General features: G+C 35.6%; 1 protein-coding gene across 1 annotated transcript in view; it reads right to left on the minus strand.

Moving 5' to 3' along the window:
• Positions 1–615: 615 nt before the first annotated feature.
• Positions 616–22,868, minus strand: part of TMEM47 (transmembrane protein 47) — a 30,570-nt gene continuing 8,317 nt past the window's right edge. Inside the window, exons 2-3 of the mRNA XM_011960612.1 lie at positions 13,057–13,197; positions 616–4,038 (exon numbers count right to left, since the gene is read on the minus strand). Of these exons, the coding sequence (XP_011816002.1) occupies positions 3,860–4,038; positions 13,057–13,197 (320 nt within the window). The 3' untranslated portion in view covers positions 616–3,859. The remainder of the gene's footprint in view (positions 4,039–13,056; positions 13,198–22,868) is intronic.

Genomic DNA, 22,868 nt, shown 5'->3' on the forward strand with positions numbered 1-22,868 from the left:
TCTCAAAAAAAAAAAAAAAGAAAAAGAAAAAAATATTGGCATACATGCAAGTGAATTTTACTGAATGTCTAATTTAAATTGCTTTCCACATATACTCACCATTTATATACATTAAAGGGTGATGAGTTTTATCAGTTTCTTCACACATGCACATTGGACACACATGCTCATGCACACATACACACTGAATTTTTAGTCTTTCTAAGAAAGAGATAATACAGACAAGCCTGCTTTAACACTCTGCAAACATTGAAAATTACACAAAGAACAAAATACCATATCAAACCCTCTGACTAATTATTTCCAGTTGTGTTATTGGAGTCGGAACAATGGAAGCCAACACTACATCTCCTTTGTGTACCTTTTAAAACAGAAGGTTAAAAAAGATATTTAATAGTATTCCTTTATCACTGATCGCACAAAGGCTGTGGAGAATAGAAGGATCTTGGGAGATAATCTGTAATAAGAAATTTAAAAATGTTTTCAAGTAAAATCAGCATGTCATATTAAGATGTTTTCTAAATAATATATATTTTGAAGGAGAAAATGTAATGAATATATGTAATTTAGAAGCGCTGTCTAAAGAGTTTACACAACAGAGAAGACACAAAGTCAAACCACATCCGTGAAATCACTTTTATTTTTATTTTTTTCCACATAGATAACTTCATGTCAACTACAAAAATCATGAAATGAAGAACTGATTGTGAAACTGCAAACTCAAAATCACTGGAGTGATAAACAGGTTTTCCCCCAGATGACCTAAAAAAAAGGAACCAGGATACCATGAATTCATGTTTAAGTAGTAAACATGTCATATATTTAAAAATAATAAATATAGAATAGCAGTACAGAAACTAATAGCATAAACAGCATGAAGTATATTTTATTTTTTAAGACAGATGAAATTTCTAGGCACAGTTTTAGGCATTAAAGAGGACACAGAGGCATAGGTTAGAGTGCGCTGCTCTGTACAAAAATACAGTCTGAATAAATTACATTGCTAGCCATACAATTAGACGTCACTTACCAGTCAGTTCATTGCATGTTTAATAATATACAGGTACATGCTAATCCATATATATCATTTATATTCAAACACATAAGTCTCTCTATATTTATGTCTTTAAAATTTACATGTTGAACTTACAAAAAGCTAAATAATTGTGCAAGAAATTGGAATAACTAGCCCTGCTGAGTATTTTATGCTATATGTGTGAGTATATATGTGTGTGTATACCTATATCTATAGATATAGCTCTATATCCATAGATATCTAACAATGGGTTTGTGGCTAACAATTCTGCTTAAGAACACATCAAACAAACCTAAAGCTGCAAAGACACAATGTTAATGTAGGTGAAAATTTCACTTGTGTTTATTCTGATAGACAAAATTGTAATTCAGATGAGAAGCAACAATTTTCATGTTGTACTGAGATTGTTAGTAATGAAACACTTCCAAATATCAGTGATGGTAGAAATATAGCATAGGGCTCTTTGCTGGGAAGGGAAAAAAGTCACATAAGAAATCTAGTTTTCAGTAAACTGCAAATATGTGTGCCTCAACCTATAACATATCCTGTCACTTTGAGCTTGTCATATTGACAGAGAATGAAAACTTGATAAGACTCGAGATGTGATACTGGTTTAACAGGACACTGCATCCTCTACTAGGACCAAGAGAAGGGACTCATTGGTGTCAGCACCAAACTACTATTCTTTCATTATTCAGGAATAAAGAGATCTCAGAACAGAGAATGTTTAGTTGCTGAAATCCCTATCCAAATATCGTATTTCTCATGCTGCTCTGACAATATGCAATTAACTGCAAGACAGTGTGCCCCAAATTTTACTATTTCTCAAAAACTTGCTTCAAAAGACTCTATAATATTATCTTTCTGGAAAATTTCCACTCATAATTTCTAATGATTCTTTACAGAATCGTATATTTTTATAAAGGTTTCTGTCTATGATGTATTTATTCGCTTTTGTCTATCATTGCTAAAGTAAGACTAAACCTGGTACTTCATATTTGTGATTTTATAGAAAAGTCGTAAGTGTGTTTTTTAGCATTTGGATAATAAAGTAGGTTTTTTTTTTTTTTTTTTTTGCTGTTGTTTTTGGCAACCATTCTTAAGACTAGCTGAAAGTAGAACTGTGCTTTGGGAGGTAAAACAAATTATTACATACTATCGATGTGGTCCTGGTCTTAACAGATTTTGCAATACAGTAACACATAGCTACTTTTTAAGTAATTTTTCTAATGCTTCTTTCTGCAAGAGGGCCAAAACCAGAACATACTGTTTTAGTGTCTTTGTTAACAAAAATAATTATTTATAACTTTCATATTAGAACTGTATATTTGATATAAAAATATGTTTACAATTAAGCTATCCAAATTTGTATATGAAACAGAATTAACACAAGTTTGCAGCATGAGATTAGTTGCAAACTTATTCCCTATTATTAATACTTCCTTCCATTGAACAGTCAGTAAGTAATTCCCTTAACATAAATCCACCCTAAGTGTGTGCACAAATCGGTTAGCCCATCAGTTAACTTCAGAGGACCAGGTGATAACCAGATGAATTCTACTCCTCTACTCAGACATTTAGATATTTATATAAATCTATCGCTATTCCTTTTTTTAAAAAATGAAGACATTTAAAATACTTGCAAAAAATAGCAGCCTTCTATTTTAATGAATTTTACACAAAATGATCATCCTAATTGCTATTCTCTTTTCAACTACAGTGCTTACAGAGAATCATTAATTTTCAGATTAACACCATTTCAATTTTTATTCTTAGGCAACTCTATTAACACTTTCCAGTGAAACAGTAAAGAACATAGAGCAAAAGCTTTAAGGTACCATACTTTTGTATGGTAAATAAGCATGAACAATCTAAGCCTCTTAACAATGCGTACAAGGTTAGTGTTCAAACCACTTCACTAGAGTAAATATTAATTTTATGTGTAATAGGCAAATGTATGTGGAGGGTTAAGGAACAACTAATTACCATTTATACTAATGGTTCACCTTCTATAAAAACATGGAAGCTTGTTACATATGCACACTTGTTTGCTGCAATGTTTGGCAAATGATTTAAAGGGTACAAAAGCAACTCATGCAGATTTCTTTCTGTTTGCCCCAGGAAAAACACAGATCCTCAATTTTTCCCCAGTCTAGATAGGGCTGAGGCACCAATTTCTAACCACATAATGAGAAGCACATGTCTCCAAGTCTTGACTCTCCTCCCAGGGAGATGCTGATTGCCAAAGCATAACCTCCCATTAAAAAGAGTATTCTTGAAGGTGGAATGTGTACCATTAACCAGTTACATTCACAACTCCCATTAGATGCTGAAGGGCAGTTCATTTTTCAAGGGCTCATTCAAGCAAACAACCAATAGCCAATGTAGTCATTGGGTAGGATAAGCAGGCAGTAAGGGCTCTAACAGTGGAATCCTTGTCAGCGCAAAGGAACTTCTAAATGTTGCTTATGCCAACTGTTCCCCTGCAGGCAATAGGAGATGGAGGCAAATCTCATTCCAACTAGTTTCTCACAATGGTTGCTGTCATACAGACCCTTCATTTGTCAAGAAAAACGATATGAACATATTGGAAGTTTGCAGCATTTGCCTATGTCTAATCAGCTTTCTTAATTTGTGCAGATTTCTAACATGGATGTAAAAGCTGGTTATGATGTTGACAGCCAAAAGGCAAAAAAGATTAAATCAACTGAGCAAACTGCTTGATGCTCCACAAGTGTTTTAGAAAATAGTAAGTTAGAAAAGATGCAGATGTAATCCTTTTGTTGGATGGTGGTGGTTGTTTTTACTTTGAGACTATTGGTTCTAGTAGTAGTCTTCATAGTTCTTAGGGTTCAGGCAATAAAGGATGGCACCCCCAAACGAAAATATAGTTGCACCCCAGGCCAGGCCATAACCCCAGTTGAACTCATGGTAAATTTTCAAGCTCACAGTTTCAATGAACTTGATTGGGTAAAGGACCAGGCTGCAAACCTGTAAAACAACTGAAAGCAAAGCAAATCAAAATTAGAAAATGTTATTTACAGCAAATAAAATAATATAAATATATAACTGTATATGTATGAGAGTACCTTTGTAATCAAATACACATAAAGGCCAAAAATTTTAACGATTGCTTGTTCTAGATGGTATACTTTAAAATACTAACAACGTTTTTGTTTAAATACCTTTTCCCAGTATATAAGAATTATCCTATTAATTAGTAATTCATTATTAGTACTGATGAAATAATTAGTGCAATATAATAATTTATGTGAGCATACAAAGTAGTGATTTTCGCCTTACAAATATAATTATCATTATTATTATGCCAAGTAGTACTACTTAAACTAAATTGTGCCACTACTAAAACGTGTAAGTAGCTCCTCAAGAATAGTGACCCCAGCCAGGCTCCGTGGCTCATGCCTGTAATCCCAGCACTTTGGAAGGCCCAGGTGGGCAGATCATGAGGTCAGGAGTTTGAGACCAGCCTGCCCAACGTGGTGAAACACCGTCTCTACTAAAAATACAAAAATTAGCCCGGTGTGGTGGCTTGCACCTGTAATCCCAGCTACTCAGGAGACTAAGGCAGGAAAATCACTTGAACCCAGGAGGGGGAGGTTGCAGTGAGCTGAGATCGTGCCACTGCACTCCAGCCTGGGCGACACAGTGAGGCTTCGTCTCAAAAAAAAAAATTAATTTCTATTGATGCAATTGGTCAACCTGTGAGTAATAATGTGCTATTGATGTTGTTACTGCTTTGTAATACTAACTCATACCAATATGCCAGGAAGCCCTACCATGATGTCTTTGCTTACGTTATTACTCTGATCCAAAGCTACTTTCATTATTTTCTTCTCATCCAGTCTATGCCTCTTGTCTTTAAAAAATGGCTTAAAAGTTATTAACAGATGCTATTTTCATATCTATTTTCCACCTACTTTCAAAAAAGAATTAAGTCTCTAAAGGCAAGAGAGATAATGGCACAGGAAAACCTAGGCTAAGTATGGCTACTATGACAGGGGTCAAAAGGTAGCTCTTAGTCCCTGGTGAGATCCTAGTTCTGTCAGGGCTAAAGGGAAAATATGATTAGTCATCCCGAATAAAATAAACCAAAATAATCAGGAAGGGAAAGTTTATTTTGTTTTAGTTTGGTTTTGTGTTGTTTTTACTATCTAAAATAAAATGAAATTTATCTTGTGGATATGCACAAGAGATAATGTCTTCCACTTAAAAGTCTTAACTTTCTATTAGATCAATTATTATGTAATTTTATTGTAATCAGTTTAACTACAATTAGTTAACTACAGCTTCATTCTCTACTATAGGACAGCTTCCACCCTCAAGAAATAGACAATCTTTTCCCTAAAAAATACGGACTACAGTTATATTTAACAGGGGTTGGCAAACTACCAAATCTGGTCTGCTTTTTTGTTTTTGAAAAAGTTTTATTGGAACACAGCCACACTCATTCATGTATGTATTTTCTATGCAACAATGGCAGAGTTGAGAAACTGCAAAAGAAACCACACAGCTCACAAAGCCAAAAGTATTTACTTTCTTGCCGTTAACAAAAAAGGTTTGCTAACCCCTGACATATGAAATAATTTTAGGGGGTAAAGTAATTTTTGTTTAATTCATCTTAAAAGAACAAAAATGTGAATAATTAAAGAAAAGGAGGGAACAAACTGACATAGTAAAACTATGTACATAAATATTTTTGATATAGCTTATATTTTCTAAAAAGAACGTTAAGATGGATAGTGTGTTTAATTAAGATGGAATTTCATGTTTTAAAATGTACTCTCATCTATTTTTAGCACATGTAAAAGATTATTACCAGTATGATGAAGCTTCCTAGAAAGTCTACATAAATAGTCATCTTTCTCTCCCATAAAACTGGTGAAATACAGCAAATTCATGAGGAAATGATTCCTCAAAATTTCTTTCTATAAGGCTCTGGCTAGGTGTCAAAGGACCTACCCAGAACTAGATATAAAAATACCCAACATTTCTGCTGTGTAGCCCAACACTGCTCTGCATCAGCACTTTGCCTACCATTACTACTGAGAGTGGATACAGAAGTAAGTTTGTATAAGAGGATACGCTACTGATATCCAAAAGAGAAATCAGACCTTCTCAGAAAAAGTTTTGGTTGTTGTTAGGACTCAGCTGATGGCATATTATATGACCCACACTTCATCTATTTCCAGCTGGTAAGTGCTAAAATGTGCATTAATTTTAAAAAAGCCCAGTTGGCTCTGTGCCTTTGTGAGGAAAAGGGAGCTTTCATGTTTTAAATGTCATAAAACTAACAAGAAGTCAATTACTATCAACCATGACTACAGAAAAGAAAATTCCAAAGTTGCCAAGTACATTTGAAAAAAAAAAAAAAGGCACTTCTCCTTAGGTTTCTATACTCTGGTCACTTGTCAAATATGCACTGATCCTACCAGGATATGACCGAAACCAGGATGTGAGTTAGGTATAGTAATTCATTCACTCATTCAATAAATGCATCCATTCAATAAATATCTGAATGTTTCTAAAGTGATACGGTTTAAGGCATTACTGGTATCAAAAGAGACAAAGCTGCTACTCTCATGGGTAGCCAGTCAGTTAGTAAACAAATATAGAATATAATGTCACATATTGCTAAGAGACAAGAAATGCAAGAAAGCAGACAGACACAGGGATGAGGGCTGCTCTTTTAGATCAATCGTGAGAGAAGGCTGCTCTGAAGAGGAGATACTGAGCACAGATCTGAATGAATTGGGGGTGCAGAACAACGTAGTGGGGACCAAGCATTCCGAAGTGAAAGGCACAGGCACTGCAAAACTCCCGACACAGGAGCACATCTGGTGCATTGGAACAGAAGTCAGAAGGCTGTGATTGCAGTACAGAGAGCAGGGAGGGAGAAGCATGAGATATGATGGAAGAGACAGCAGGGGCCCTTCATGGTTCATGGACAGCCTGTGAACCATAGCTAGGGTCTAGATTTTATTCTAAGTGTGACAGGCAGCTGGTAGAAGAGTTTGAGCGGAAGAGTAATAACTAATCTGAATTACTCTAAAATAATTACACTGCTTCTTTTGTGAACTGACTAGTCCCTGGAGTGAGGTGTTTACCTAGGCTGCTTTTAATATTCATTTCAACGTGTTTTATTTAGCAAATATTTGGCCTCCATGGTATAATATAATGATATAATTTCCCTCTAGTGGAAAAATGGAAATACAACTCCATTAGGCTCCACTGGCATACTCTCCTGAACAGCTTTCTTAGACTTTTATTGTGTTGGAGCTCAACAAAAATTACTGTAAAACACTTCGTGCCTCTGAATTATTCGACTCCCTTCGGAATCACAGAGAAAAATGAATGTAATAGCAAAACTGAGAAAAATATAATTCTGCATTTGTAAATAATTTTCTCCATGTAATAAAATTCACAGATGTAGGTAAAAATGCCTTCTTGCCTTTCATAGATTCTGTAGAGGGAAGAAAAAAAAAACATAAAGAGTTCAGAAGTCAAGAAAATACCATTATACTATATTTCCATTTTACTACTAATCAATGAAACAAATAGGCATTGGATATGGTATTCTCTATGCTCTACCTCAAAGATAACATAGGTATAGTTCTGGAACATTTTAGAGTCTTAAGCGATTTGGGGTTCATTTTATGCCCCCTGCACTTTTTTGAAAACAGGCAATGAAACTATTAACCATGAAATTGTGTGGACCAGAGGCATGATGGGAATGCCTACTCATTCTTGTGTTTTATTCTAGTTTTAAGGGGATATTTTTCAGTGTTTTCAATATTAAAATATTCAAAGCATTGATACTGAAATATTCATTATTTTCTTCAAAGGAGGATATTTCAATATTTTGACAAACACATATTGGGTGCCTACTGTGTGCTGGATGAAGGGGATAAGATAGATAAGACATGGCCCTCGCCCTTTGATAATTCCTACTCTGATAGTGCAGACAGGCACACAAGTAATTACAAATCAATGTGTTCAACAGCAATAGTAGAGGCATGTTTACTTATAATACGTTCAACACACATTTACTGAGCTCGAACATTGTGCCAAGTACTGACTCAGCTTAGAGAAAGAAAGGAGGGCTTCAGAGGGACATCATTTGAATTGCTTCTTAAAGGATGGATGAAAGTTGGTCAGAAGAGGCAGAGGAAAGAAAAGACCTCTAGGAAGATGAAGCAGATTATATAGCACTTATAGGCATAAGAGAGTATGGCTAGAAGCAATTCGCATGGGTAAAATGAAGGGTGCATGCACAAGGCTGTTTAGTTCATACTATAATAGCATAGTGTTTCATAAAGTAATAAACTTTCGTTTCTCTAGGGAGACCATCTGAGAGGTTATTGTAATTGTATATGTGGTTGGTGTCCTATTCATATATTTTTATCCTCACCACTTCAGTACATGCTAGCCTGACTTCCAAATGGCAGCACCTGCATTTCTTTGCCTGAGTTTCCTCTGGCCACTAAAGCTACTTAAGCTGCCTATGGGGCAGGCCAGGTCCAGAAAATTAACACTTCTCCCCCTTGATCATAACTGACATTTCTCAACCAATGACTCTCCAAATTTGCTGTATTAATACCCCAGCTCTGTAGTCCTCCGAATGAGATAATTCTCGAGGTGTGTGTTCTACACCGGTTTTCAAAGTTTCCCCAAGAAGACTAAGCTCCAGCTGCTTCAAGTGACAACTGGCTTGATAATGTAACCTTTTAATGGCTGCTTTCCCATCCCTGTCTCATTTTTCCATATACCTTATCATATCCCTTCTTTTACCTTGCAAATAAAGTATATGCACTTGATTTCTTGTCTCGGGGTTTGCTTCTGAGGAAATCAAAGGGACAAGTGACAAGACCAGATGTTTATTTCACAAGGAGACCTCATGTGTTGTATCCAAGACAGAGTACATGGGGAAGAGACTAGAGAAGGACAGGCCCCTAGGAGGTCATTCAGTTTGTGGGGACCTGTGGGCAGTGATGACTAAGGTGGCATCAGTGGGAAAGAAAAGCCAGGGAATCTAAAGAAAGACTAAAAGAAAGAACTGAAAAACTAGATTCTCAAGAAGGCAAAAGAAAGGAGTCACATGAACATCTTAAAACAGTCAGATATTGCCATAGAAAAACAAAACAAAGTAAGGGAAGACCAAATTTGGGGACTGAGATGTTCCATTTAGGGAAAAATTGGGGCCTTGACTAAGGAAATAATGATGGTGTATGAAAAAAAAAAGGTATAAAATTAGGAGATAATTTAAAGGCAAAGGTTGATAGGCCCTACCAGCCAGGTTGGTCCCTAAATATAAAATTGACATAAAAGAAGCAATAATTTGGAGAATAAAAAGCATTTGCCAGTGAAAAGTTAATATGAAAGTATCAATTTATTTTCTTTTTAAAATTCAATTTGTAACTACTCATGGTAGCAGTATGAAATTAATTATTGGGTTGTGATACTGTAAATTGTTCTAGCCAAAGTGTAGTTTGATAACGGTACAGGGAAATTAACATGGAATCTAAATATTGTGAATAGAAGAACTCCCTTTCAGTTTGAAATCTAAACTGAATACTGATTTTTCTACCAAAATCTAGACTTGAAATGGCTCCACAGTATCTCACTGTGACTTATAGCATGGTGATGAGGGCTGTAAAACACAAGTCTCTAATCAGAGATAGCTCAGAGATGGAAATCAGTTGCAGGTCCCTGAAAAAAAAAAATCACCTTTCTATATAAACAATCCTTATAGGAGGCTTTCTGCAGATGTAACATAAAGGAATCATCCTTAATAACATAATAAATGGGATTCTGTATGTAAAATCAAATTATAAAAGAGAATTTTCTGCAATTTGTATTAAAGTTCTTGGGAAGAAAGAAAACACTCATCCTACATTCCTGTGGGACATACAAATGACCTGCGGATAGTTCGAAACCAGACAATGAAAGAAGAGAACCTGGAAAGAGGCAGTTCCTCTAATTTCACCAAGTATTTAGTGAGAACTGGATGCCAGTTATCAGAATCACATCATATATTACCTATCACTGTCAGTTACACAAAAAGAAATATGCTGTAGTCAACTGTACTGGAAATGTGCATAGCTTTCATTATGTGCTATGGTTTAGCCATGCTGCACTGATCAGTTTGTGGTCTTTGTGACATCTCAAGGTACTGAATTCCTTCAGCTGTTGCTCCCAAGAAACGGAGTAACTGGAGTTACACGATGGACTCCAACTGTAGTGCACAGTTGGCAACTAAATTCAAAATCAAGGCTGATTCTGCACTGATTTTTCCTATATGTGATATGTACTGAAGTAAAGATAACTGGGGAATCCTCATTCGGGCTTTCAAGTCAGATAGGTATCCTGAATTTAAACCCTAGATGTACAACTTACTAATTAAAATAACCCTGGGAAATTACTTAGTTTTTCTTAACCTGTTTCTTCATTGATAATATGGAGAAAACAAATAGCTAACTTTAAGACTGTTATATCCGAGACAGTGTATGTGAAGTGTCTAGCACTGTGACGTATGACAGGTGCTTAATTGATCATTCTTAGCAGCATTATTATTATAAAAATATCTAATTCTGAAGTCTAGATTTCTAGGACTGGTGAGAAAGAGGGTTGTGGAAAAAAGGACAGTATTTTAGATGGGCTACGGCAATGGCTAGCTCTTAGCTCTTCTAGCAACTATTCAAGAAGGTAATAAGGCCACCCTAAATAAAAGACCTCAGAGAAAAAAAAGAAGACAAAATCTTTAAAATCTGTTTGGCTATCTTTATGAGACTTAATTATCAGTTTTCAGTAAAAATCCTTAGAGTGGCCGGACGCTGTGGCTCACACCTGTAATCCCAGTACTTTGGAAGGCCGAGGTGGGTGGATCATGAGGTCAGGAGATCAAGACCATCCTGGCTAACATGGTGAAACCCTGTCTCTACTAACAGTACAAAAAAATTAGCCGGACGTGGTGGCGGGTGCCTGTATTCCCAGCTACTCGGGAGGCTGAAACAGGAGAATGACGTGAACCCAGGAGGCGGAGCTTGCAGTGAGCAGAGATCGCGCCACTGCACTCCAGCCTGGGCGACAGAGTGAGACTCTGTCCCAAAAAATGAACAAGCAAACAAACAAACAAAACCCTAGAGTATATTTTATACCACCAAGATTGTCTACTTGTATAGTGTAGGAGCCCAACATATTAAATAAGTAAAAACATAAATATACGAAAAAACATCCTTTTGATAATTATTACTTTTTTGAGCTCTTTTGGTCTTACCTTCGTAGTCATGTGAAACTACCTGCTTCCTTCCTAAGACCCCAAAAGAGAAATGGCTTAAATAAAAAAACCTGAATTACAGTCACTTATTTGTTTACATGTCTGTTTTACCCCACCAGATTATGAGCTATGTGCCTTAGTCATTTTTATATCATTCATTCAAAAACTATTTATTGCGTGTATATGAGTACCAGGCATAGCACACAGTACTAAATCAAGTAAGTGTGAAGTCTCAGACAGAGAGGTTTCCAAGCAGTAGTAGCAATATGTCTGTTTTGATTTTACGTACTGCACGTGTCTCGGCAGAAAAAAAGACTTTTTATTTTATTTTTTTCCTTGAGACCGAGTCTTACTCTGTTGCCCAGGCTGGAATGCAATGGTGTGCTGTCGGCTCACTGTAGCCTCGAGCTCCCACACTCCAGTGATTCTCCCATCTCAGCATCCTGAATAACTGGGACTAAGACTTCAAAGCTTTTTACTCTATTAGTGAGTATCTGTGGTGATACTGTGGCCAGTTTTATAGGTGTCTGATACTGTGTTTAGCCTGTAATAGGCACCTAAGAAATAGTTGCATAAATAAGTGAGGGAGTCAGTGGTTAATGAACCACTAGATTAAGATTCAGAAGCCTCCCAGGCCCAGGTCTGCCAGTAGCTACTAGGCAGTCTTGAGCAAGTCACTTAAAGATTTGAATTAGATGTACTTCTGGATTTCTTCAGCCCTTTGGACCTTCGTTTTTATGACACCCCCAATTCTGACCAGCCTTCATGGGTATAAGAAAATGAATACAAACAGTAGGGGGCAGCAGAACACTTCTGTTTTGTATTTTTAGCTCAAACTACCCTTTAAATCCTGAGAAATTTAATCTATTCCAATCTTGAAACAGCTTTTAAAAATCCATCTAACAGCCTAGATGGTTTTGTCAGTGTCTTCATTATTGACAGTCACAGAAGCTTATTTTGCAGTCTTCAAATCAGATATGACTGACAGGGTAAATTGAAGGCACCATAGAATGTTGCAGTTTGAGTCAAAAAGAACAATATATTCAAAGGTATTTTTATAAATGAAAATTAAAGCTCACACCAAATCATGTATTGAATCATGTATTGGGCTTTTAGTCTGCAAGCCCCTTTTCTAAACAGTCCCCTCTCTTTTCATTTCATTGGTTGATACTTTAATCCAAGCTTTGCTTCATAGAATGATGGTTGATAAATTAATTAACATACAATTGACTTCATATAATTGACTTGTCTAATGGTTGGAGTTAAACATCACACATTTTCAGGATAACTATGTTTATTTTCAAAGAGATATACAGCTTTAAGGGTACACATTTTGCAATTTGTTTTCAGTTCCTTATCAGAAAAAATAATGCTGCCTTAAGATCACCAGGGAAGCAGTGAAAAAGGGGGGAAAAACTGGATGTAAAAAAAGACTGTTAGTAAATACACCTGCTGCAATTCCTAAGGTAATAGCCCTGTCAGGCAGTATTATTTATTCATGCTTTAGTTAGAGGTTTAGAAACTGCCATTGTGTTCTGTGAAATGCTTAACACACTGAAAACTTACAATCTGATAAAGCTTTAGCCAAGTTACCTTAAAAATATAGTAAATGCCTCTCAATGTTTATGTAATACAGCAAACACATACCTCTTCTGCATAAGAAAGGAGGATGGTAGAAAGGTTCATGAAACTTTAATGCTCATTTAAAAGTAATAAATCGGTTTACCTGCTGCAAAAAGCATGACCGCAACAGGTCTATAGAAACGCCTTCGGGATCCCACGCAGATAGAAATCAAACCCACCAGGAATGCAATGAGAATGATGGCAGCACCGCCCAGGAGTAAAGCCAGAGTAGCAATCTGCCAATCTGGAAAGAAAAAAGAAATTGTTTTTGAGTGGTAAGTCCTCAAAGAATCAACATAACTATGTTCAGCAGCCTTCACCTTGCAGTGGCTCAACAGATGTGATTTTACCGCATGCTAAGCATCCTTTGGCGTTTCAAATGTTTTGCAACAAAAATGAATAGGAAATGTACTTATTCAGAAAAGCCTCCTATGCTAAGCTCAGCAGAGTTTTTAGACCAGGGGTTTCCTAGGATTTTCTTCCAAGGACTCTATTACGCATTCATGTTAAATCAAGTGTCCCCTCCATGACCTATTTTCAATATTATTATGATTTAAATTTTTATTGAGCAATAACGTTCACAAATCTTAAGTATAGAAAGTAGAGAAGTAGATGAATTTTTATAGATATTTATACACCATCCAGATTAAAATACAGGACATTTCTATCATCCAGATTGTTCTCTTGTGCCCCTTCCCAGTCAATAATGACCCTCCCACCTGGGCTACTGAGGACATCCGTCACCACAGATTGAGTTTTGCCTATTCTTAAACTTCACATAAGTGGTATAAACTATTTTGCGTCTGGTTTTTAAGTTTCTCATATTCATCCATGTTGTTGCATGTGACAGTAGTATATTCTTTTTTTATTGCTATTTCTTAGAAAGCCTTCCTTAATCATATAAAAATCTCCAAAGTTTTTATTTGTCTCTCCTCCACTCCCTCTAAAACAACTCCCCATCAAATTAGCATCAGGAATATTGTTTGTTTTTTCCACTTCTTTTTTATTTGATTCTAGTCTCACTGTTGTATTTACCACCACGGGTGTGGTTTCTAAAATTAAGTATTCCCAGGGAGCCAGAAGGGACTCGGAATGGCTGCTCAGCCCCTTCATTCATACACGGAAACAGTAAGCATATACTGATCACTTGTTATGTGCAGGCCTCTGTTCTCACACTCTTAGTGACACATAAACCTTATTGAAATGCACTCATTTCTTATAAAACAAAAATGTAGAAATAATATGATGAAAAACTGGCTCATTTTCCATTCATAAGTGGTAAAATATTCTCTCAAAAGAGACAAAGTGAATCTATGAAAGTACTATATAGGTTGGAAAACATCATATAAAACTATACTATGGAGAGCAGCAGTTGTTTAAAAGCCCCAGGTGCCTCTTCTGGCCCTCAATTTAATGTAAGTGCAGAAAATGCAAGTGGATTTTAATCTATCATTAAATTGCAATAGATTCTATCCTAAGTCCAGAAGTCATGGTATTTTGATGCTTCCCTCTGAAATTATCCCCCCAGAAAGCTTCCAAAATACACTCTTTGTTATGGTAGGATAAACGATGAGCAGAGGAATTGCCGATACCCTAAGATTTTCTTTTATTTATATTTGTATATCCCTGCCTCAAGCATCCTCTTCCACATCCTCTCCTCCTACGAAATTGTGGATGCTTCACAGGCTCTCAGCTAGAACTTGCACTGCAATCAAGAAACAAACAAGGGGAAAATAGAACAAATCCAAACTTCTTAAAATATAAAGATGAATCACAACAAAGTGGAGAGCATCTTTTTAATGCCATCTATTTGTAACAAAGCGATACAACTTCAAACAAAAGTATATCTGCCTTTTAACTAGAAGGTAAAAGGATAGCCATACTGGGCTTTTTTATTCCATAACAGCATGTAGCATTGAATTAAAAAGCCAATATATATATATATATATATATATAGTCCTTACATTTGAAGTCTCTAAATTTCTTGGGAAAAGTTTATACAAGTAAACAATTATATTGCACTTTGGCATGATGGAAATTCTTCTCAAAACAGGTGTGTAAATTGAAATTTCTGCATTAAAAAAGTCAAAGTTTAATTATATAAAAGTGTACAATGAAAAAAATAAAATCCATCCATCCATCCATCCATCCATCTAGTTCCTGGAGAGTTTAAGAAAGCCTATGCCGAATATGTTCTAGTTGGTCTATTATTTTATAGAATGATTATTACGGTTAGCAACTTATCCTAAATTATTTTACATAAGTAAAAACTTTAAAGCATTGGCTTCATTTAAATCAAAATGTGACTAACTATCTACCCGTATAAAATATCTTAAAATGAAAGCGCAACAGATCTCTTTTTCCTGATAAGCTCTTTCACATAGCTCAATGTGAAAAAAAAAAAAAAAATGCCACACATTTGACTGTTCACTTTCAGCCATAATTCAAACAGGAATTAATTTTGATCACTTTTCTCTATTTTAAACATCCTCAAAAAAATAGCTAAAATACACATGTTGTTTCGCATTTTGTAAAGATAGACTAAGGTAGAAAATGATAAGCAAACTTTCCGTATAAAGGGCCAGATGAGAAATATTTTTGGATTTATGATTTATGGTCTCTGTTGTACCCACTCAACTCTGCACGATAGTGTGAAAGCAGCCGTAGACAATGTGTAAACAAGCTGGCTGTGCCCCAATAAAACTTATTTATTTATTTTTTTGAGACAGAGTCTCACTCTGTCACCCAGGCTGGAGTGCAGTGGCACGATCTAGGCTCACTGCAACCTCCGTCTCCTGGGTTCAAGTGATTCTCATGCCTCAGCCTCCCAAGTAGCAGGGATTACAGGAATGCACCACCACGCCCAGCTAATTTTTGTATTTTTAGTAGAGACCGGGTTCGCCATGTTGGTCAGGCTGGTCTCAAACTCCTGACTTCAAGTGATCCACCCGCCTTGGCCTCCCAAAGTGCTGGGATTATAGGCGTGAGCCACTGAGCCCGGAACCAATAAAACTTAATCTACAAAAACAGGTGGTGGGTTGTTTTGGACTCCATGGCTGAGCTGCTCTTTGCTAACCACTATACTTTATATAGCATTTCAAATGTTGAACTTTTTTCTAGGTAAAGATCTCTTAAACTACAAAACACACAATGAAGTTAATTTAATAAATGAATAATACAGGAGTGCAAAGTGATGCTTAACCAATATAGTGACAGAAAATTCCAAAAAATTCCTAATCGCATTTTTTACATTTCCTCAATATAGTAATTCTTCATTTCATTTGGAAAACGAGTAAAATGCTATAGAAGAAAGCACCAGGAGAATAAAAGTTAGTAAAAGGGACTAGAACCTAATTAGAAAAAGAACCTCCTATAGCATAGGAGATACTTCTAAAATGTAGATAAATGTAACCAGTTCTGGATTTTCTTCTAAATGTCCTATGTTTATTTTCAGCACTGAGGTTGTAGCTAATGACAAAGTTACCCTAGATGTAAAGTCAACAAGGAGAAGCATCAGCATTACCACTGTTGTGATATTTCTACCTTTCCTTTGGTTCGCAACCAGAGATATGCCTGCTCAAACAGAAAAGTCATTTTATTTTCCAAAAGAAACTAGAAATGGGCCATGACTGCCACTGTTCTGGCCAAAACCTGGGGCTTAGACCGGATTATTGAGACTATATCCCTGGCGAATTGTGCCAAATTTTAGAATTGTTGTCATTATATACATTTGGAATGATTCACTCAGGCCAGTTGCCCAGAACCAAAACTTTAAATTGCTGATCAGTTTAACCTCAATCAGGAAGTTGAAAAAGTGGTTCGATATGGCTATCATAGTCAAGGAGGTCCGAGGTGCATTTCAAGGTTCAGTGTGGGTACTTTGGAGCTGCAAACAGGGCCGGTGGCATCATCTCTCTTTCAGTAAACAACTAGAATCCATTGTCCAAATAATAGCGCCAGCCTAAGAGGTGAACTAAAATCAGGGACTGTGTAAATCAGCCAGTTACCATTTCCCTCTCTCTTACTGAACAAGACTAAAATATGGGGAGTGAAAAAAAAAAAGGGGAAAAATATTTTATAGACACCTACTAATGGCCATTAAAATAATAGGCTGGGCTTTATATTGACACAGTTGGACAGATATTTACTTACCATCCGAACTCCAATACTAGATTTAGCAAGAATATATACATAAGACTTGGACAATTTTACAGTAATATTGTAAGTGACCAGAAAACTTGTTCTACCCTGACTTTTCCACTAAAAGATTTGCATGCCACAAATATTTGCTAACCTACACTCAGTGTTTGCAAAACAAATTAAAATTTCATAAAATTCTGTTTCCAGCACCATTTATTCAAAAAAGTCATGCATTTTAAGTTTTCACAATCAGTTAATTTCTGTATCAATCTTAGTTGTCCAATTATAGCCTTCACTGTATTTAGTCAGATCAGGTGTTAAGAGTCTGTAAAGATTTATTACTCCGCATTAGTTTTCTACCTTTCTATAAATAATATACCAATACTATAGTGGAACAGTAAACATAAACCAGACCTGCAGAACATCAATGACCATGGTGCTCTTTTACAAATTGCAGTGCTCTGCACAATTAAAACGGGCCATTGTTCAATGTCAGGCCAGCTGATTGGAAATCTGAGTTTGATTTCTGAGACCACAGAGAACAGGTGAAATCAGTTTTGAGGAAATAACATACATCCTTGGTTGATAAATTGGTGAGAGTTCGAATGGGCCGGGAGGCATGTTTTGGATCTGAAGACCAAACCTGAAATCAGGCTGCCATGTTACATGTCAGGTTCTCTCAAGAGAATTTTGGTAAAATTGACACAGTGACACACTGGGGGCATTCAAACTGCACCCAAAGAAGTGGAAGCTCAAAATAAGTGTATCCTTCTCTACTAGTGTTTTCTATAACAGAAAAAAAAAAAAAGTAAAATGAAAAAAAAAAAAACGCCAGGAAAATACATATGCATAATGTTATATTCCTCTTGCAGTTACAGGATAAAAATCAGGCAGTCCCTATACTACACCATCGAGTTCAACATTAAGATGCAACTCAGGAACTGATTTCAAGTCCTCTTTCAAGGTATTTTTATTAGGTGGCATCAGAGTTTCCAATGTCTATAAATGGTTTAGTATTCTGCAGAATTGTGCTGACTTACTTTAGCAGTGTAACATATGAGACTGGTCTGAAATCGCCACTGCATTATGAAAATTCTATGGACCACATTATAATTGTCCAAATGGAGAATTGTCATTCCCTTGGGGAATTCATGATCAAAAGTCACTTCCAATTTTCAGAAAAGATAGAATTTTAACGAGGATGCGTTTTCCATATTTTCGAGCCAAGGGCAAAACACAAAACCAGTTCCTAAAGCTTTCTGCCTCCACTCACCTCATTTAGAAAAATTTCATTTGTCAAACATTGGCTAATTTATTTACCTCTGTAGCTATTGGTTATATGCTGAGATTATTCTACTATATGTAAATCCCTGAGCACACAATGGCTATTTCCTTTAGAAAATTAGATACAATTAAAAAGCAACGGAAAAATACGTTTTTAACCTTAGAAACAGAAGTCCTACTGTTTAGGTGGGTAGTATTTCCCTCAATGTATTCTGTTGTTTTATGGATGATTCTCCCTTTTCTATAATTCTCATCACAAATTAAAACACTGATTTTTAAATCACATTCTCATTTGTCAGACTGGCACTTGTATTTTCATTTTTGAACGCCTCCAAAAGGAAATTATATTATCCAAAATGATATCTATAACTGTAATAAAATAATTCGCTAGACAAGTTAGAACAGTGATTTTTCCCTATCATCTTGAATTACAAGTTATATAGAAATTCTCCTTAATTCACCCACACAGACTGGATTATTTTCGCTCATTCCCATCAAACATTCAGCTTTTCTAAATACTTGTATTCATTTGTAGGATATATTTATAGCAAAACATTTAAATTATATTGTTGAGAACTTAGTTAAGTTAGTATTGCTAATCCCATTCTATCATCAGAAATTGGAAATAGTGGGATGGTTTAGTACTAAAGGCAAAAAAAAAAAAAGCTCAGATACAGAAGAATATTTCAAACTCACATTCCCTAAATTATCCATCTATTCACCAAAGACTATGTCTTTTTCCCAACTAGCTCACTTTGTCAGAAATTATGGCATTTAATTATTTTCACCAAATGTAACTAAAGAATTTTTCTTAATATTAATGCTACATATTTCTGAGATTGGATAGGAAGGCTGTATCCTCACGTACAAAGAATGGAATGCTATTTTGTGTAGAAATATAAACTTAGCCTAACTACTTCTAAAGGTATCAAATGATCTACTTAACTTTTAAAAGTTAGTCTGCATGTGACTAATGAAGTGGAAAACTGAAACCGTTACTGAGGCAGTTTAAATCTTGGTTTGTTGGCTAAGTTGCATTCCGACCTAAATTTGTCGATACTGCATTAATTTTCCACCACTCTGTGATGTAGACACAAAGAAAGGCAGCCAAATGAATTCCAATTCTAATTTCAATAATTAAAATGACCACTTCTTTTATTAAAACAACTGATATCAAAACTATAATTTTTCTTAGGCAAAGAAATATTTCTTTGTATATGAGGATACAGCGTTTCTATCCAATATAAGGCAAGTAACTATTTGTATTTTATACATTTACGATATAAATACTATGTGTGTTGTGACACACAAAGCAAAATAGATGTTTGCAAAAGCAACTATGTTAGGTATCCATAGTAGTAATCAGGCTGGCAACAATTTGATTTCAAAAGCTACCCTTTAGACCCATTCACAGATACAGACTGCCTCCAAAGTATGGTGCTAACCTGATTTTAAACTACAGACATAAATGACCCCAGGTAACCATCCAAACAGATGATGCAATTACCCTAATGACCAAAATGCATGTTAATTTTGCCAAATTTTGGAAAATCCCGGTTGTCCAAAATGCCAGATGGGTGTTACTAGTGTTTAACAATGACAATTTCATTCAAGATCTTGGAGCTGTTTTATGTTGATGTTAGAAAAAAAAAATACACATACTTTTTATTTTTAACAAATAAAGGAACATTTTAGCTGCTTCATAGAATTCTTAGACAATTCAGTGGAAATGTAATTAATAATCTAAACACAATAACATATGGTGTTTTTTCCTCAAATAAAACCATTTGAATACAGTATTTAGCAAAGAGCCTTGCTGTTAAGGCAAGTTCCAGTATGTGGACAAAAAGAAAGACACTATCATCTCTAATGACTGCTGTTTCTTACCATACACCATCTTTGAAAGCTTTCATTAGCATTTGATGGTAACTAGTGTTATCTAACAGGTACTGGTATTTTTCAATAATAATTTCTCATCATGGTATTTCTACCAAGTTGTGATGACTTTGGTATTTTGAACATTGCTCTTTTTTCACTCTTTGAATAAAAACCGAATTAGGTTACAACTAGGAAAACTTGATTATTTTGAAAAGCACAAAGAAAACCTACTACTCCAGGATTAGGAGTGGGTGAAACTTCCTTTAAGCAACTAAAGTTACTGTGATGGGTTTAGGGGAGCTAAGAATAATCAAAGAGTAGAATGAAGAAAGCCAGCCAGCCAGCCACGATGAGTATTAAGATATTCCTTTAGTAAATACAGAGGAATAAAACTGGCAAAGCTAGTACTCCCACCAGCTCCTTCTTAATGCCCCGCTGCAGAAATAGAACCTTTGTTTCCTCCTTCACAGCACTTTGCACATTTATTTAATTATTAATAATTTGTTTAAAACACACCATTTGTTTCACTCATCATTTTATTCTCACTACCTTCCACAATGCCTGGAACACAGACTAACTGGCTGACATTGTATCAGAATAATGTCTACCCCCTGCTAGAAAATCAATGACTATGTTTCAATGAAGTTAACTCATTGAGTACATGTGAGAAGATGGGAAAATAGAGGGAAGCACTCGAATATACCTCCCTTTAAGTTACCCAGAGGAGCTAAGAATAGATTCTAGGCTTCATTCACAGAGTATCATGGCAGCATTCTGGTGAATATTTGGTTTAGGGACCTTAAACATGATGGCAATAAAATCTTATTTGATGAAAATTTGAGTTATTTTGTGTCTGTCCCTTTTTATGTACAGAGAATAAGTAATTCAGGGGTCTCAACTTCTATTTTTTTAACATTGTTTTGCCTGATAAACACATATTTTAAACAGAAAGCATAAATATTTGTGATCTTTTGAAACATGGCTCATTAAAATATCATTTTAAACCTCATAACAGTCAATAAGCTGATAGAGACAAAGGTAATATAGATAGTTTTTCCCGGTTCTTTGGAAGAGCATGGATGATTCGTTACACATTTTTAAGTGAGAGTCCTTGGTGTCCATGATTAGAATAGAAAATTGATGATCTACAAGTGTCCCCAAATCACACATAAACCTAGGAGTAAAAATGTTAAGGAAAGGTGTCCTTGTCTAATTTTCAAGGGAGGTGAACCAATAGTTTGAAAAGATTAGTGAAATTTAACTGTCAGTGCCTTTAATGTGAGAGGCTGAAATTCTGCTGAAAGAACATTCTATCTTTTTTGATAAATTAATACATATTTTTAATAAAGCCAGAATGCAATTAAGTTGTTGAATGAAAAATTAATATTCATTTAATCAATTTAAGAAACTTAACATAGCTGACTTCCACATAATTTTGGGGACTCTTATTCAACTTAAAATTAAGCTATTGTTAGCCAAGCCGAGAGCCAAATCAGGAAGGCAATCCCATTTGCAATTGCCACAAATAAAATAAAATATCTAGGAATGCAGCTAACCAGGGGGGAGAAATATCTATAGGGATAATTATAAAACACTGCTCAAATAAAGCACAGAAGACACAAACAAATGGAAAAACATTCCATGCTCATGGATAGGAAGAATCAAGAGCATTAACATGGCCATACTGCCCAAAGGAATCTACAGATTCAATGCTATTCCTATCAAATTACCTATGGCATTCTTCACAGAACTAGAAAACCTATTTTCAAATTCATATGGAACCAAAAAAAGAGCCCGAATAGCAAAGGCAATCCTGTACAAAAAGAACAAAGTTGGTGGCATTACATTACCTGACTTCAAACTATATAACAGGGCTACAGTAACTAAAACAGCATGGTACTAGTAGTACAAAAACAGGTATATAGACCAATGGAACAGAATAGAGAGCCCAGAAATAAGGCTGCACACCTACAACCATGTGAACTTAGACAAAATTGACAAAAACAAGCAATGGAGAAAAGACTCCTTATTCAACAAATGATGCTGGGATAACTGGCTAGGCATATACAGAAGATTGACCCCTTTCTTACACCGCATACAAAATCAATTCAAGGTGGGTTAAAGATTTAAATGTAAAACCCAAAACCATAAACTATAAACTACGTTGTCAACCCTAGAAGACAAGGTAGGCAATACCATCCTGGACACAGGAATGGACAGAGATTTCATAACAAAGACACCAAAAGCAATTGCAACAAAAGTAATAATTGAAAAATTGGATCAATGAAAGTTAAGAGTTTCTGCACAGCAAAAGCAACTATCAACAGAGTACACAACCTACAGAATGGGATAAATATTTGCAAGCTATACATCTGACAAAGGTCTAATAGCCAGCATCTATAAAGAACTTAAATGAATTTACAAGAGGAAAATAAACAACCCCATTAAGAACGGGCAAATGACATGAACAGATGCTTTTCTTTTTTTTTTTTTTTTGAGACGGAGTCTCGCTCTGTCACCCAGGCTGGAGTGCAGTGGCCAGATCTCAGCTCACTGCAAGCTCCGCCTCCCGGGTTTACGCCATTCTCCTGCCTCAGCCTCCGGAGTAGCTGG

This window comes from Colobus angolensis, unplaced genomic scaffold (assembly GCF_000951035.1).
Source record: "Colobus angolensis palliatus isolate OR3802 unplaced genomic scaffold, Cang.pa_1.0 Scaffold518, whole genome shotgun sequence".
In the NCBI taxonomy this organism is placed as follows: Eukaryota; Metazoa; Chordata; class Mammalia; order Primates; family Cercopithecidae; genus Colobus; species Colobus angolensis.